The 17242-nt window shown below is 34.3% G+C and overlaps 3 protein-coding genes across 8 annotated transcripts; 2 read left to right on the forward strand and 1 right to left on the reverse strand.

Moving 5' to 3' along the window:
- Nucleotides 1-852: 852 nt before the first annotated feature.
- LOC130800219 (serine carboxypeptidase-like 20) lies at nt 853-6551 on the forward strand. 2 transcript variants are annotated; one of them, XM_057663660.1, is made up of 13 exons: nt 855-1196; nt 1700-1845; nt 2223-2422; nt 3304-3406; nt 3765-3802; nt 3911-4012; nt 4427-4507; nt 4701-4943; nt 5380-5445; nt 5539-5660; nt 5936-6049; nt 6180-6225; nt 6324-6551. In XM_057663660.1, exons 1-13 carry the CDS (start codon nt 1033-1035, stop codon nt 6405-6407), a joined length of 1509 nt encoding a protein of 502 aa, XP_057519643.1. In that variant the 5' UTR covers nt 855-1032; the 3' UTR covers nt 6408-6551. The 2 variants fall into 2 exon arrangements, with proteins under 2 accessions (XP_057519645.1, XP_057519643.1); XM_057663662.1 differs by lacking the exon at nt 4701-4943 and having other exon boundaries at nt 853-1196.
- A 576-nt stretch (nt 6552-7127) lies between these two features.
- On the reverse strand, nt 7128-11889 carry LOC130800220 (uncharacterized). 5 transcript variants are annotated; one of them, XR_009039387.1, is made up of 4 exons: nt 10694-11889; nt 8489-8601; nt 8346-8405; nt 7128-7910 (listed from the first exon to the last, which is right to left on the reverse strand). XR_009039387.1 is itself a non-coding variant. In XM_057663663.1 (2 exons), exons 1-2 carry the CDS (start codon nt 11422-11424, stop codon nt 7862-7864), a joined length of 780 nt encoding a protein of 259 aa, XP_057519646.1. In that variant the 5' UTR covers nt 11425-11889; the 3' UTR covers nt 7128-7861. The 5 variants fall into 5 exon arrangements, 1 of the variants encoding a protein (XP_057519646.1); XR_009039386.1 differs by having other exon boundaries at nt 8341-8405; XR_009039389.1 differs by lacking the exon at nt 8489-8601.
- LOC130800114 (F-box protein SKIP23-like) lies at nt 11438-16086 on the forward strand. Its single transcript, XM_057663466.1, is given in 10 exon segments — nt 11438-11612; nt 11659-11716; nt 12607-13878; nt 14762-14835; nt 15010-15056; nt 15311-15349; nt 15640-15652; nt 15703-15903; nt 15906-15923; nt 15926-16086. Coding segments are annotated over 10 exon segments (2031 nt in total). The 3' UTR covers nt 16060-16086.
- The last annotated feature ends 1156 nt before the right edge of the window (nt 16087-17242 follow it).

Genomic DNA, 17242 nt, shown 5'->3' on the forward strand with positions numbered 1-17242 from the left:
TTCGGTTTATGTATCGAAAAATAGACAAATAAGTATTTGTTTCGTCCGGATTTTCGAAAGAGTTACCATAAGGGTAATCACGATGTCCGTTTTTAGAAAAAAATCGTTATGATGTAAAAATAACGTCAAAAATCTTTTATTTTTATTTTGTTAAATTATGTGTTTTAATTTTAATTATTTAAAAAACGAGGACCAATAAGATACTGCCACATAGACAACTTAACCTCTAAAATTTGTCAAACCTCAAACTTAACGGTCAATTAACATTTTCTGTTAAGTGGTAGTCATTTGCAGAAAAATATATGACATTAGCTAGTTTTTTGCAAAAAGTTTTTTGCAAATAGACCTATAGATTAGGTAGTTTCTTATAGTTTTTCCTATTTTATAATTCGTATTTAGAGATATTGAGACTTGAAAGTTGCGTTGAAAACTGTGCAAAAAGTAAACGGAAAGAACAAAAAAAACGAAGGGAATAGTATTTAAAGTGTTAATTTTAACATTTAAAGTGAGTAGTTAAATCAGAAACTAATCTTGTGAGTGACCGTTTTTCGACGAGACGACTTAATCAAAAATAAGAAGTTTATAAGCTGATAATTGTATTAGCTAGACTATTCAACCTATATATAAAAAACGTTTTACGGTAAAATTGTCCCGCACAAAAATTTGTGTTAAGTACAGAAATGGATGCTTTAATCAATTTAGTTAGAAATTAAGCCTAATTTAAACCTATTTCAATGTAAAACCGTCTTACATTCTAATTTTTAATCATATTTTTAATTCTATACTCATAATTTATTTTTTATTTTTTTAAATATGTGGATTGATTACCCCAACCTTGACTTCTAAGCAACATCAAACAAAACGAAAATCTCAATTCCACTATAAATTTCCTCCTTATAATTGGGTCAAAACTCAAAATTCTTAAATCTTAAGTTTAGTACAAAATTCTCTATTTTTCCTAAAATTTTCTTCTTCTTATTATTTTTTTTCTTTTTAATCTTATTCCCAGTAGAACAGAGAATCTCTACAACCATGGCTAAAGCTTATAACTTTACTCCTAATCTTATTAAAATACAATTAATATTGATTATAGTTCTTTTCCTCTGTTTTACTGTTTCGAAATCTGCCCCTCAAAATAGTCTTGTCACTCAACTTCCTGGATTTTCTGGCACTTTTCCCTCCAAACACTATTCTGGGTATTTTTCCATTTTCATTTTTATATATTTTTTATATAATTATTATGGGTTTTAATAATATGTTCATACTTATTTGGATGTATTTTCTCTGTTGTTTGATTTGTTTTTGGTTGTATTTGGGTTAAAAACTCATGTTGGGAGCTTTCTGCGCCATAACTGTGGATGTAAATGGACGCAAAACAATCTCTCTATATACGTGTCGCTAAATATGCTATTTTATACGAGGAATAGGTTGAGATTCAAACTTGTAATTTATCACGTTGGCTTCTAATACCATATCAAGGAACCAATTCAACCAAAAGCTTAAGCTAATGATTGAGGCTTTAGAATATATTATATAATCAAACAAACCCCTTCACGTTCGCTCCTTTGAATTTGCTACGTAACATTCAAATAGCGGTAACTCTATATTCTAATGTGTGTAATGTAGCAAATTTAAAAGAAGAAATGGATATATTTTAGTAATATATGATGATGATCATGTTTTATTCTAAAATGTGAAGGTATGTGACAATTGATGAAAGTCATCGGAAGAAATTATATTACTACTTTGTTGAATCTGAGAGAAACCCATCACAAGATCCTGTTGTTCTTTGGCTTAATGGTGGACCCGGATGCTCTAGCCTTGATGGTTTTGTCTATGAGCATGGTATGTAGACTCTTTAATTTACCTTATTTACCTATATGATTCTCCGCCATCCTATTCTTTCGAACTCTGTCTTATACAGAGTATTGGGTTGTTGACTTTAACAATTTAGATAAAAATAATGTAAATTTTCGTAGAACTGTAAAGTCGAATACGTGAACATGTACTATGTCAAATATTACTATTCGAGTTTACATTAACATAACTTAAAGATGCCAACTTTTATGAAAAAGTATTATTCTTACGATACAATTTTATGCAACATTATTATACATGTATGCGTTTGACCATCAACTGTTGACTTTTGACTAGTTAATAACATTGATTTTTATCAGATGTTTAAGTTTTGAAATTTTCGTATTTTTTGTTGTATATGCTAGGTCCTTTTAACTTTGAGGCAGCAAAAACAAAGGAAGGCTTACCAAAGTTGCATCTAAATTCATACAGTTGGTCTAAAGTTTCAAACATAATATATTTGGATTCACCATCAGGAGTTGGATATTCTTACTCACATAACACCACTGATTATGATACTGGGGATATCAAAACTGCCTCTGATACTCATACATTCTTGCTTAAGGTACAATTTCTTTAGGCTAAACATCGTAACTTCTCTCTGATGGCGACGGGATGGAGACCGAAAAAGCCCGTAGCCAACCTTAGCGACGGGACTCTCCTATTTCCATCCCGTAGCAAAGCTTGGCAACAGAATGTGTCCATTTCAGTTTTTTTGTAGTGTGATAGAGTATATAACACATTCTAGAGCTAAATAATAATTCAATCAAAGACTTAACTTATGGTTGAGCCTTCAATATATGTCATATACGTACCTTATTATTGTTACGCCGTGACAATTCGTCACATAATCACCTGTGGGCCCAATCGTGTGGACACACCCACAGGGCACCCATAGGCTTGGGTTCACAAACCCATGGGTAATAAGTGTGGACTTGTATACACACTTGATGAGGTTTACTCATTGTCAAAATCACGTGGTATTAGAAGGATTACCCACTAAGCATTATATGCAAGTCCAAAACCAATTATTTTAGTTAGTGATGTAGGATCTTCCTCACATGTTAAGTATTTTAAATATTTACGTCATTTCACACAAGAACTCTTTGGATTAGAAGGATAGATGTAACACACCTACTTTTACATGGTGTTGGTGCTAAATATTTCACTAGAAATAAGGGGTGTATGAAATCACGTTCTTTTGATACTATGTAAAAAAACCAACTCAAACAAAAGTTTAGACTGATGGTTGAAGCTTTAAAATATGTTAGACTAAAGTTTGATGACTCATTATATTATGTGCCCTTTAAATTTAGTGAGATCAATCATAAACAACCTTTTTATAATTACAAGGGTAAGAATATAGGATTGTGAACACCCGACCCCAAACTATGACTAGGTTAGAGTTTGCTACATATTGAATGCTATTGGTATGTGTACTTGCAGTGGTTTGAGGTCTATAAAGAGTTTGCTACAAACCCGTTTTTCATCGCGGGTGAATCATATGCTGGGATTTATGTCCCAACTCTAGCTTCCGAAATTGTTAAAGGTATCTTTTTTTCTAAGATTTGTGAACAAGTATCTTAAATTTCATCTTATTTGAAGTGTATTAAATTTTAGTTTTGTATTACAATGAATAAAAGTAAAATAACTCATTAAATTATGAGCACTTTTTATTTATGTGAAATTGCACATGACGTATGCTACTAAGAGCAAATAGAAAACAACCTCATTATTAGTTTTATCATTGATAACAAGGTAAAGTTACATACACTTGACCCTTCCAAGCCCCATCCTAAATGGAAACCACTTAATATGGTTGGGTAATGAAATGTTGAAATGAAGCCACTTAATGTCGTTGGGTAATGAAATGTTGAAATGAAGCGTACTATTCTTGGATTATGCAGGACTTGATACTGGTGTGAAGCCTGTTATCAATTTGAAGGTACTGTACTGAAATCTTTACTTTGAAAATGGCTTAGTATTCGAATTCTAACACATTTTTCTTAAAAAAAAGAAAAAGAAAATTAACACATTTTGCTTTGTTATGTAGGGCTATTTGGTAGGAAATGGTGTTACAGATGATAAGTTTGATGGGAATGCTTTGATACCATTTGCTCATGGAATGGGTTTGATCTCAGATGAATTATACCAGGTACACCTCTTTAATACGTGGATTTTCAATTTTAACTTAAGTATATGTGCCGGATTTTTGACATATAGAAATGGATTAGACAATTGGATACTTCATTTCGAGTCTAGTACTTGAGTTGAGCATGTACCCATGTCAAAAAGAGTTGTTTCTGGGGTAGCAACTGAAGTGTTGGAAACTACTATGTTAAGTAGATTCACGATATTGTTTCTACTATCTGTGACGGATCCTTAACATTTAGACAATTGGACATTTCATTTTAGACCAAAAGACAATTTTTGTAAAAAGATAAGCAAGTTTGACACTTGAACATGTAATCCTATCAAATATGAGTTTCTGAGTCCGAGTAATTAGCTAATTAGATTATTCTTTTAACCCTAAGTTTCCTTTAAAATTTCATGATATGCAATTTTGCAGGAGATAGTAGCTCAATGTGCAGGAAACTATTATGATGTAACATCTGATGGTTGTGATCTCTTACTGTCAAAAGTAAACCAGGTTACTATTTCACTAATTTACTTTTTAATTTTGATACTTATACTCATTCCATTCCTTTTAAATAGCACCATTTGACTCAAATATATGAGAATTTTTTTGAGTCAAACTACGCTGTTTTAGAAAGACAGATGAAATATGTTTTCGAAGAGATTTTGTTTACGTTCATTACATTTTGAGTTGGGATTAACTACAGGATATTGATGGACTGAACATATATGACATTTTAGAGCCATGCTACCATTCCCCTAGCTCGAGTAAGCAAAACACCGCCAATTTAAGATTACCGTCAAGTTTTAAGACACTAGGTGAAACCGACAAGCCTCTTCCCGTGAGAAAACGAATATTTGGTCGTGCATGGCCTCTTAGAGCTCCTGTGAGAGACGGGAGAGTTCCTACTTGGCCAGAAATTTCTAACAGTTTGTCTGTTCCTTGCATCGTAAGTAAAGCTTTGACATTACCTTTAGACTAAGGTGTTCAATGGGCCGGATAAGGGCCGGGTCCGGCTTAAGTAAATGTAGGCCGGGTTGGATAAGGGCCCAACCCGACCCATTTTAATATTCATTTATTAAAATTATCATTTATAATAATTAAATTGAAAAAATATTAATAATCCCCATTGACATTATCATGTATAATATTTAAATTGTACATTACTTATGCTATTTACAAAGATCTGTTTTCGACCCTTATTAAGCCCTTTTATATTTTAATTAAAGTAGAGCCCGTTTTTGTCCCGGCCCTTACAAAGTCTTTCTAAAAACGGGCTAGATAAGGGCTCAAAATGAAGGCCCGACCCATTAACACCCCCTACTTTAGACTTTATAGATTATTAAAATTTAGAAGTATTTATGTGCGAATTGTGGAACATACAGAATGATGAGGTTGCAACTGCTTGGCTCAATGATAAGGCCGTGAGAAAAGCTCTTCACGCTGACGATGTAAGAACATAGCGTGTTTTGTGTAATCGTCAATCAAAATACGCGAATAGATTGTCTAACGACGAGTTTCAATGTTGTTCGGTTATGCACCAGGAAAATGTGGCTGGTCCATGGGAGCTTTGTACAGGCAGAATTGCGTACAATCACGATGCTGGAAGTATGATCAAATACCATAAGAACCTCACTGCTCGAGGCTATCGAGCCCTCATATACAGGTATGTCAGCTATATTAAAACTGTTAAATTAGGTTAAGACTTATTGTGAATGTCAGCATATTAATGGGGAACACGAGGTGCACACACTTCATAAGCCAATGAAATATATACCATCTCAAAAACTCTATGGGAATGGAAAGAAGATCTCCAATAACTTATAAAGTGTGCACACCATCTTTAAATTATCGATGTGGATAAACCAACCGAACAAAAATAATAGAATTTGACAGTGTGATTTTGCTGATAAATGCGATATTTGTGTCTATGTACGACAGTGGAGACCATGATATGTGTGTCCCATACACCGGAAGTGAGGCATGGACAAAATCCGTTGGGTACAAAGTAGTGGATGAGTGGCGACCATGGATGTGCAACGATCAAGTTGCTGGGTGAGTCTCTTTAGCCAAGAAACTAGACAGTTTTTCTTGGTCGGGTTATTATCAGGTCATTGACACCAGATTGATTAAGCATATATACTTGAAATGTGTTAATATCAGTTATTGTTGCACTAAAATGTAGGTTTACACAAGGATATGAGAAGAATTTAACTTTCCTTACTATAAAGGTTGGTCCATGAAGTTCTTTAATCTTTTTAGCTAGTATATATATACACTACTTTATATAATGTTTGAAATTCTAACATGAAAAATATTGCTGGTGCAGGGATCAGGACACACAGTACCGGAATACAAACCGAGGGAAGCACTATACTTTTATAGTCGGTTTTTATCAGGTCAAAGCGTATGATAGATTTAATGTTAATTTCATTTCATTACCCCAATGTCATTAAATAGAAATTGCTTAGACAGGTTCAGAGGGGTCTATTGTTAATGAGAACGGATATTTATTCATCTATCTAATAAAATTATACATGGGTACAATTCGAATAAAGTATATATTGAGCTTTTCTTATCTTGTGCATACAAACTAATGTTGCTGTTTAGTTCCTTGGCTTTTGAATGTGTTGTCAAATCTTTTATAAGTCATTGATGATATCATACATTAGACACTAATAAAGAGTTGAGGCGAATTCGAGATATCAATGTATGGTGAACGGAGCACTCATATTTACATGTATACTGAACCAACTTGATTATCAAATATATCTTTTAAAATTTTATATTATTAGGACTTAATCAAATGATCCAAGCTATAGCCAAGAAGACTCTAGCCTAGATTATACCCAATTTAAGACCACATTCGGTTGTTTCAAATATACAACTTCTATATCATTCAATTTGCCTCATTTTCTATTTTTGATTGTCTCCACTCATTATGCATTATTAGCCTATTTGAAAATGAACCCGCCACTTTCTTTTAATTATATTCGAAATATATTTTAACTCTTTTAATTCCATACACACAAGTCAATCTCTCGTTTCATTGATTCTTTAAAACCCTAAATTTTATCTTTAGATGTTAGTTCAAAGGTATGGTGTACTGAACGAACAAGATGCTCAAACTTCATAAATGGCAAAACCAACAAACTAAATTCTTTTTCATAACTCTCACATTGAGGATCATCTAGTAACATTCAACATATTACACGATACAAACCCAAAATAGGAGCAATAGCCATTAATACTTACTACCGATAGTGACATTTCGTACACAATATGTCACAATTAGTTCAAGTATTTCAGAACGGAGTAATAGATTGCAACACCAATTGACATATTCCTAAAACAAATTTCACCAAAATAGCACTATACATAATAATACTCAGCAACTTCAAGTAAATCCTGCTCCTAATGGTTTTTCAATACACACTTCATCAGTATAAGGAAGCAACTTAGACAAATTAGCCATACCTTCATCATATTCTTTCTCTAAATCATCAAGTTTGGCTACTTCCTTAAGGAATCTCGATTTCTGAACGGAGGCTTGAATCTTCAACTGTCCGAGGTTGTGCAGAGACTCCACCAGTGGCTTGCTTTGGTGCAATTCCAAGGCTTTCTCGACATACGGAGTAAGCCAGTTTACATCAAAGCAAATGACTTTCAGATCAGTTAATGTAGACTTCAAATTATCAGATTGATCGTCGCTCATGTCTAAGGCCGAGTTTTCCTCAAGGGTGAGGACTACATTCGCTACCAACTCTAATGCTCTTGCTTTCAAATCACCATTAGATAATATGCAATTTTCTATGATGTTTCCGTGTTTTGACCAGATCTTCTGCAATGTCGGGATCAAATTAGACTTTATATCGAATCTCTCAAACTTTGTTGTTGGTGTTTTGCTCGTGTTACTCTGCAAGTGAAAACAAAAGGATAAGCTAACATTAATCGATACTAGAGTAAAGCTCCGACAGAAGTTCAACCCTTGCAATTTGTCTACATTTGCGTTTGTATTAGAGTATATAACATATCCTAGGGTCTCAACTCTCAACCATCAGCTTAAGCTTTTGGTTGAGTTGGTTCCTTGTCATAGTATTAGAGCCAGGGTGACAAGAGCTCATAGCCTCATAGGTTTGAATCTCAACTCCCCCTATTAAAGTCAAATATTAAGCGCCAGGTATGAGAAGGGCATGTGCTACATCCACACTTCTAGCCCAATGGCTCTCGTGTGAGGAGGCGTGTTAGAGTATATAACATATCACGGGGCTTTAACCATCAGCTTAAGCATTTGGTTGGCAGCTTGCTCTTCTAATAACCATTGTTCATATAGAGTAATTTAATACCTAACTTGTAGAAGTTATATATGGCCTACAGAGGGTACCCTTCCTTGGAGTCTTTGGATCAGGTGCTGAAATTAAAAACAGAACCAATCTTAAACTTTGAAGAGGGCATGATACGATGCTATTTCATACGGGTAGTTAGAATAGCTACCTTCCTCAACAACACACTCCCCTTCGTTTATGGTGGAGGGTGGTCTGCTTTGTCGAGTAGCAGAAGTAGTAGTATTTGAATCAGACTGCATTATTTCTTCTGCCTAAGGCTCGCTTCACAACAAACATTACTTAAGTCGAAATTTCAGCATTGCTTCAGATCTTTCGATTTCTTAGGCATGCGGTTTTGTACGCAACAAATTCTTAAAAGTTGGAGATACAATAAAACAGAACATCTAAAGAAAAAATACCTGATCGATCCTATAATCATACCCAATAGATTTCGGTCACCTAAAACTTCATTGTAATATTATCCATAACACGGGTGGTGGACTTATTTTCTATCTTGCAAATGTTAACACAGACAGTTTTTTGTTCATTACCTGATGTCATTAAATGGCTCCTACTTATGGGGGGATTCGGGGGCTCGGATACACATAACATCACCCTTGTTATAATAACAAAACGGTTGTTTTTGATTGACCCTTAGTGAAAACATCATTTGTCATCCTTGGAATGTTTGACTATAAACTTAAGCTTTTGGTTGCAGTTGAGTTGGTTCTTTGACGTGGTATCAGAAGCCAATGTGACAAGAGGTCATGAGTTCGAGTCTCAACCACCAAGCTGATGGTTGAGGCCCAAAATATACTATATACTATATACTCTAACACACTCACCTCACTTGATGTAGGATCACCTACATCTGGTTCTGATGAACTAACACGGATCAATACCATGATTCATCATATGGAAGATGCTCAAATTCAAGGTTCAAATGTTAAGTCTTTTAATTTTGTAATCATGAACTAAATCTTCTTCTTTAATTTTTATTTTGTATTTTCATTTTTATAATGAAACAAAGTCTTAGAGATGATTAAGCCAGGTTTAGGATCAAGCTTAATCATGTCTCATGTTTAGTTAGTCAAGTTGTAATTTTTATTTTATTGAGTCTAATATTTATTTTGCTCATGGGACGTTCTTTACAAAATTAAAACGCATGGATCAAAACAAGCAATCAGATTCTCCAAATTGAGCCGTTGCATTCTTCAAAACCAGCTGATTTACCACAGCCATATGTTTTGAAGATTGAGTGGGATTTTTATGATAATATCTCTTACAAATCAGCCACAAATAATCCCAAGAAGATAGAAGAGCTGATTTTCAAATCCCAAAGAAAAACTAGCTGTTGGAGACAACAAAACTAGCTGTTAGAGACAACGAAAAAAAAATCAGCAAAAATCTCCTTGTTCTTTTACTAGCTGTTGCATTTTATTGCCATTTTGGTTGTACTGTCAATTTCAAAGTTTCGTACTCATTGCTGAATGCTTTAGTATAAATAGGATGTATGAACTCTTGTAATAAACAACCTGATTTTTACATTCTGAATACAAAACAACCTTTGAGCAAATCCCTTTGTTCTCTCTTTGCAATTTACTTTAACTTGGATTGGTTTTAGTAAGTTGAAGTTCCTATGCTTTTCATTCTTTTGGCTTAAAGTTTGAATGTGTTCTTAGGAGCCCTTGGTTTTAATTTGTGGTGAATCTGTATCAAATTAATCCTTGGATCAGCCATTTTCAAGTTGTTCAATTCAACATATCTTTTCTTAGTTCTTCTTATTACAAAACCCACAAAAATCACAAAAAAAACATTTTACAATATCACCTACACTTTCAGCCTTAATTGCTGAATTTCGAAACCTCAAAACATACGTGTGCATATAGTTTGGTCCTTGTTCAAAACATAGTCAACCTATATCATCACTCTACCTCCCAGCATCATAAAACCCAAAGACAAGGAGTTGGGAGTACAAGTCACAACCAAGTACCTAAAAGTTATATATTTGATTCAACATAATGGATCTCTTTCCTTTTCTTTCCCTGATTTTGACATTTTACCGCCTTGGATACAACTGGTTTTGTACAAGGCTGTAAACAGCTAGATTTTGTGGGCTAGAAGCTTAAAACATCTTAGTTTGTTGGACTCTAATTTGGTTTTGAAAACACCTTAAAGCAGCTAGTCTTTCAACTCACTTTTAAGCATTGAATTAAGCTTCTAGCTCCACTTTCTATGATTCTATTCCTAACAGAAGTATACAAAGATTAGATTATGTAAGCTTTCAAACAAAGGCATCCAAAAGTGAAGGGCAAAAAGCACAAAACGTACACATAAACCACAGTCAATATGGAGATAACAATGGATTTGTTACCTTCTAGATTGAGATTGAGATTGAGATTGCGATTGGGATTGAGATTGAGATTCAGATTGCTGATAAAAACACATAATCTGTGAAACCCAATCAGGGGGAGACAATGAAAATAAGCTCAGAAGGAAGCTTGAAAAATCCTTCATCAGTAGGCTATAACCATTATTGAATTCTAAAGAGAAAACAGCAATCTTATTTGCCCTTATGTTTTCATACTCCCAACCAGATTTAGCCCACTTAGGAAATCCATCTTCTGAAAATACAATACAATTCTTCCTACATCCTTGGAATTCAGAAGTTGCAACAAAAAAACAGTGATCTTTTGATACATACAGAACTTGATCACCCTCAAAACTTCTAACCTCATCCCAAAACCAACCATTAGTTGTAGCATACTCCTTTTTCTCATAGACCTTAAAAATCAAACTTACTCCTTCGTCACTACTCCCCATAATTGGCACAATCAAGTAGAGTTTCTCACCTGAACGGGACACCACCAACCGCCTTCTATGTGACGAGTCCCTAATCACCTTTGTAAACCCATAAATTAGTCGAGTTCCATTAGGAGAGTTGAGTTTTCCAAGTGAGTGAACAAACCCATTATTCCTTAAGGTAAAGGTAATACCCTTGTACTCTATTACATCATCAATGGCACCACGGATAGTAGTTTCCCTTCTATCATTCCCAAATGGAAATGATTTGACCAATCTAAATTTGTTAGACAGAGATAACATTACAGAATCCTCAATGGAAGAAGTAGATGAATTAGAAGATAACAGAGTTTTTTACATATGGGCAACGAGGAAAGGAAAAGAGATTATTGCTAGGATCATCAAAAACAAGATGGTATGCATTGGATACTTTGGTGGGTCGAAATCGGGTCAAATTCAGATTGCTGGGTACATCACAAAGATAAGTTCTAGTAAAAGGATGGTAAAAACTCACAAATCTGTTGGTATATTCGACAGCAAGAACCATCCATGAAGACTCATCACGGGAATCCATGGATGGGTCACTGTGTAGAAGGTAAATGGAGGAAGAAATTATCTTCTTTGGGACGAGGGAATTAGTAAGGCGAGGTGAATAGGTGGAAATTAGGGTTGAATTACGCCATTGTTTGCATACAGCTCGAAAATTTCTGACATCATTAGGGTTGAATCTTAGCTGTTTGGTGATGTTTTGAAGAATTTCAGTGGGAAAACAAGACCAAGTATATGCTCCTATTTATAGTACGTTATGTTAGCTATTCTTCTAGTTAATAGTCTATTCTAGAAGAATTATTAATCTAGATTTTTCCTAAGATATTCTTAATTAGATTATTTTATACAATATTCTTTATTCTAGATATATATCCTAGATGTTTCTAGCTTAGATATTTTACATAGATAATTTATATACATATTTTTCTAGTTATCTTAAGAATTTTCTAGATTAATTCTCTAATATTAAGCCCCTTGATTGAATTCCTTCGACGTCTTGAGCGAGCCTTGTCGTGAAAATATTTTGAGTTTTGATCACCATTTCTGTGTTCATTTGCCCTTGAGCGCATATGCCAATAAGATTCCTCCGGTCAATGAAGTTCGTCGAGCTCATCAGCTAACAACTTACAATTGCCGATCATATTTGCATCAGGTGGGCACCGTTGTGCAGCCTTTAGTTTCCTCTCAGACGCTTTGATTTGGGATTTTAGCACACCAAAAATTGTTTCAGCCTAAGATGCCAGTTTATCCGCACAGTTTGCAATACGAAACACAATATTAGCACACATCCTATTTTGGAAATTGGAATAAATAAAAAAATTTCATTAACTACCAATAGTTTTGGCGCGGAAAAATTACATTTATAACAAACTTTTGCCGCCAAAAATAATTTGACATTACAAAAACCGAACTATAAAAAAACTAGAAATAAAACAGAAATTCCCAAATCTCAACCCCAAAACTGATAGAAGAGATGAACCGCCGGAGAATTTCTTGGTCAGAATTACCACTGGAGCTATTATCGGAAATCGCCGAACGTCTCGAAACCCGATCTGAAATCCTACAATTCAGAACAATCTGTAAAACATGGAGAAATTCACTCAGTTTCTCACAATTCTCACAGAAAAGCATTTTATCCCCTCTTTTACCTTACAAACTTTCATCTACTAATCCACCTTTATTTAGTAATAGGAAATCTATGAATCATTTGGGTTCTTCTTTGATTTTAGTTGCAAGTTCTGTGTTTATAGTTAGATCAAATCTTAGCCCTAATCTTCCTCCTTGGTTAATCACAGTTGAGGAGTTAAACCCAGGAAAACTTTTCATTAGGCAACCACTTTCTCGATTTAAAATAGAAAATGTGCCTGATTATGTAATGAAGATTTTGGGTTCTACCCATTACGATGTTTCAGAAATTGGGAGATTATATGCATTTAGATTAAATGGGTTTTGTATTAAAAGTATGAATGATCGCAATTCATGGAAGAAATGGTTAAATTTTTATAATAAAGTTGTGTTGTTTATAGACCCAAATTGTAGAATAAGCCCTAGAATTGACGATTGTATTGCTGCTATTTTGTATGATAATGGGAATCTAGCTACTATAAGGCTTAAAGATGAATATGAACGTCTTGAGGGTTATTCTTCCATTGGAAAATTTGATGATCTAGTTATGTTTAAGCAAAAGATTTATGTGATTGATCGCAAAGGAAGGGTTTATAGTATGATGTTTCGACAATTTGGGTTGTCGAAAATTGTTCATGAGCCAATTGGTAAAGGTCATGCCAATGATCGAAGGAAACGACTCGTAGAATCGAATGGAGAACTCTATTTAATTTATAGGTCTCATGAGTGTTATAAGAATGTTATGTTCAAAGTTTTTAAGCTAAATGAGAGGCTAATGAAATGGGATGAAGTTAAAGGTATTGGTAATGATCAAGTATTGTTTGTTACTTTAGATGGATCATTTTTTGTGCCAAAGAAGGATATATATGGATGGAAAGGAAATTGTATTGTATTTAGTAGAAATTCTTTCCCTACATATAATGATACTTTGAAAGGTGATAGAGATGTTTTCAAGACTTGGAAGAAAACTGAACTTGATGTTGCTGTTTTTGATTTTGAGAGTGGTGATTGTGGACCTATAGCATGTTATCCTAAATATTCTGATGTGTTTTGGCCTTCCCTGGATTGGATTTCATCTAATTGGTAAGATTTGTCTCAGTTTATGAAGTGTTGGCATCATTTATGTGTTTGCTTTATTTACATGAAGTTGCTGGTAATGTTTGTTATCAAGGCTCAATCGGAAACAGCCTATTATGGTAATGTTGTGTGTATCGGACCTTCTTGAAACCTCTCATTGGTGGGACTTGGGAACCATTTAATGGCGTTAGAGTATTGAATGTGAAAAAAAGTTGTTTCTTTGTTTTATTTATGTGAAACAAAACTCTTTGTCAGTACTTAGTACTAACAAAGATAAGATTGTGTATATTTAACCAGTCAGAACCTACATAAGGTGGAAGTTATTTAATTACATTGGGTAATGAAAAGTGGAAAAATAAACTAACAATGGTAATGTTGTGTGTATTGGACCTTCTCAAAACCTCTCGTTGGTGGGTCTTGAGAAATACTTACTGGCGTTAGAGTATTGAAGGTGAAAAAATTGTTTGTTTGTTTTATTTATTTGAAATAAACTCTTTGTCATTACTAATAAGGATAAGATTGCGTATATTCAACCTGCCAAACTCTACATGAGGTGGAAGTCATTTAATTACATTGGGTAACGGAATGTGGAAAAATAAACTAACAGTGGTAATGTTGTGTGTATCGGACCTTCTCTAAACCTCTCGTTGGTGGGACTTGAGAACCACTTAATAGAGTTAGAGTATTGAATGTGAAAAAAATTGCTCGTTTGTTTATTTGTGTGAAATAAAGGTTTTGTCATTACTGACAAAATTGCGTATATTCAACCTCCAAAATCCTTCATAGGTGGAAGTTGTTTAATTACATTGGGTACTGATCAAGCCTAATTTGAAATTGTCTGTGGTTATTGTGGAAGTGTTTCTAATCAAGATGAAATGGATTTTACCAGTGAGATTGGCCCGAAACCCGTTTCACAAGCCGAGATACTCGCTTCATCGGAGGCTGCTGCAGATCTGCAAACTGGTATACCGAACATTGCTCAAGAAGCTAATCAAGCAACTCATCCCGTCCTTTCGAATTTGCTGCACAAAAAACTGTCATTTTGATTTACGTTATATAGCAAATTCAAACGGGCAGAGGAGTATATTGCAACCCTTCTATAACTTGACTATTGAATCTTATTTCACTATATTTCAGGCCAAAACAACATTGATTCAGGTTTAGCTGTCAATTCTGTTCTTCAGGTAGTAATACTAATGTTCTTGCCGCACTTTTTCCTTGATGGTTAACTTAGGGATTTTGTATGAATTAGTGTCACATGATTCGCTAATTGTCTTGCGAATTGCAAATCATAAAAAGCAAATTATGATTGGTTTTAGACTATTTTTTGAACCATTTTAAGTGAAACGCGAATCTAAAAGGCGAACTAACTAGCAAATTATGTTCCACTTGTATAAACATAAGTTACATAACTATGTACAATCTTACTTTAATGCAGGATTCAGTTGGCAGCAGTTCTGATGATTCTCTTCTGAAGGTAAACGAATGACTTGCTATTCATATATGTATTCTAAGTGGCGTATATCTGACCCTTCCAAACCCGCCTTGGTGAGAGACATTTCACATTTGGGTAACGACAACCAGCAAGTCTTGTATAAGACCGTCTCACCATCAGACGAGCCCATATAGTTAGCCCATTTCTCTATTTGAGCACTTTAATGTTATTAGTGATCAATTTAAAACATTAAGTGTACATTAGGCCAACCCAATAGAGATGGTACGAGAAATCATTGTTCCTCATATCTGAATCGGAAATTTTCCTTGCAGAGTGTTGGAAATGGTGCTTTGCCTTCAGAAGAAAAATTCCATGGAGTTGATGTGAATTCTGAGTGGTCCCAATTTTGAAGAAAATATGGGAAAAGCATGGAAACATAATACAAGAATTTGTAGCACAAAATGATCAAATGATCCTAAAATGGGCCTTAGAATCACTAGCAAAAATGGTTGTTATTCTTCAGAACAACACTGGAAATTCCTTGAGTGATTCCGAAGCTGAATACTTAGATGCAACCTTATATAATCTTCAAACAATGAGTTAGATTGGTTAGTACCCCTTCGTTGATTTCTCACAAAAACATGAAGCATGCTCATGTAATGAAGGAACTTATTAGTACAAAAGCTAAGCTCCTAGCACAACTCAGGGAAGTGGATGAAAAACTTGACAAACAGAGAAAAAGCTTGTTGTGATTGAAGATCTATTTGCTGCCTTGTTGTAATGACTTTCATCTTTCATCTTCATAATATTCCTTGATCATTAGCGGGTTTTTTGTGCATTTCTTGTTTATGTGAAGTAGCGTAAAATATGCTACTAATGATTCATTGGAAACAAGCTCTTTAACATGGGAGAATCTGGGGTCGGGCCTGCCTAGACCATGGCCTAGTTATTTGATAAAAACTATATTGATATTGAACTGTGTAACATAATAAGACTGAAGAATAATAACCGTTTTAGTATACTAGTATACATAGATGCATGTTCGACCCAATGTATACTAGTATCTTGGATTCGATTCCCCTGCTCTTTGTCAGGGGAGAATTTAGGTGCATGTGAGCATGTCCGCTTTGGGTTAGGCCATGGCCCAAGTTCGTATGATTAAAATAGATATTGTTATTAAACTGTGTAATATATAACATAGAAGAATAACAATCGAGTAAGCCAATGTACATGTAATGATGAATGTCGGCACACCCTATAATACCATCTTGAATTTTCCCCTGCTCTTTGTCATCGCTAACAAGGGTAAAGTCGCATAAATCTGACCTCCTCATATCCTACTTAGGTGGGAGCCACTTGATGGCGTTGGGGTCTTGAAATGTATTGGCTCTGATTGCTCTTTTCTTCTGCTGATGATACTGTGACTTGTGCTGTGTTCAGAAGTTCAGTGCAAGGAGAAGTGACTGTAAATCTACCATTTTATCTGCTGATGGTATTCTAAAAGCAGTGTTTTTCTGAACATAAAAGTATACTTTATGCATATTTTGTAAGTACTTTTGTTAAATTATCTATGCATTGTCAATGGAGAAACAAATTTATAGTTATTTTGTTCGGAAGTATAATGGATTTTGAAAAGACTTAGTCATATTTGCTAATATTTATATAAAGTTGCAGATGATATTTACAATTAAGTGTCAATTAAAAACCTCTTTGTTACTTCTATATAATTAATGTAGTGTTGTCATTTAGAGCGTATAATGGTCATCAAAAATTATAATTAGTTAAATTAAATAATTAATTTAAATAAATTAATTTGAGAATATCCCAAGGTTGCAAAGTTTCTGTTTTGAGCAAAAAGTGGTATTCACGGATCATGAAACAACTCGTGGATCACGAGAAAGGAAAAGCTACTGTTTTGTGGAAGCAGCAGGTCGC

This window comes from Amaranthus tricolor, chromosome 14 (genome assembly GCF_026212465.1).
Source record: "Amaranthus tricolor cultivar Red isolate AtriRed21 chromosome 14, ASM2621246v1, whole genome shotgun sequence".
Lineage (NCBI taxonomy): Eukaryota > Viridiplantae > Streptophyta > Magnoliopsida > Caryophyllales > Amaranthaceae > Amaranthus > Amaranthus tricolor.

Coding starts and splice junctions, on each gene's coding strand:
- LOC130800219 (XM_057663660.1), top strand. CDS start 1,033: ATGGCTAAAGCTTATAACTTTACTCCTAATCTTATTAAAATACAATTA. Junction 3,407..3,764: donor AGCTTCCGAAATTGTTAAAG/GTATCTTTTTTT, acceptor TGGATTATGCAG/GACTTGATACTGGTGTGAAG. Junction 6,226..6,323: donor TAACTTTCCTTACTATAAAG/GTTGGTCCATGA, acceptor TTGCTGGTGCAG/GGATCAGGACACACAGTACC.
- LOC130800220 (XM_057663663.1), bottom strand. CDS start 11,424: ATGTTATCTCTGTCTAACAAATTTAGATTGGTCAAATCATTTCCATTT. Junction 7,911..10,693: donor TCTCAATCTCAATCTAGAAG/GTAACAAATCCA, acceptor TTTCACTTGCAG/AGTAACACGAGCAAAACACC.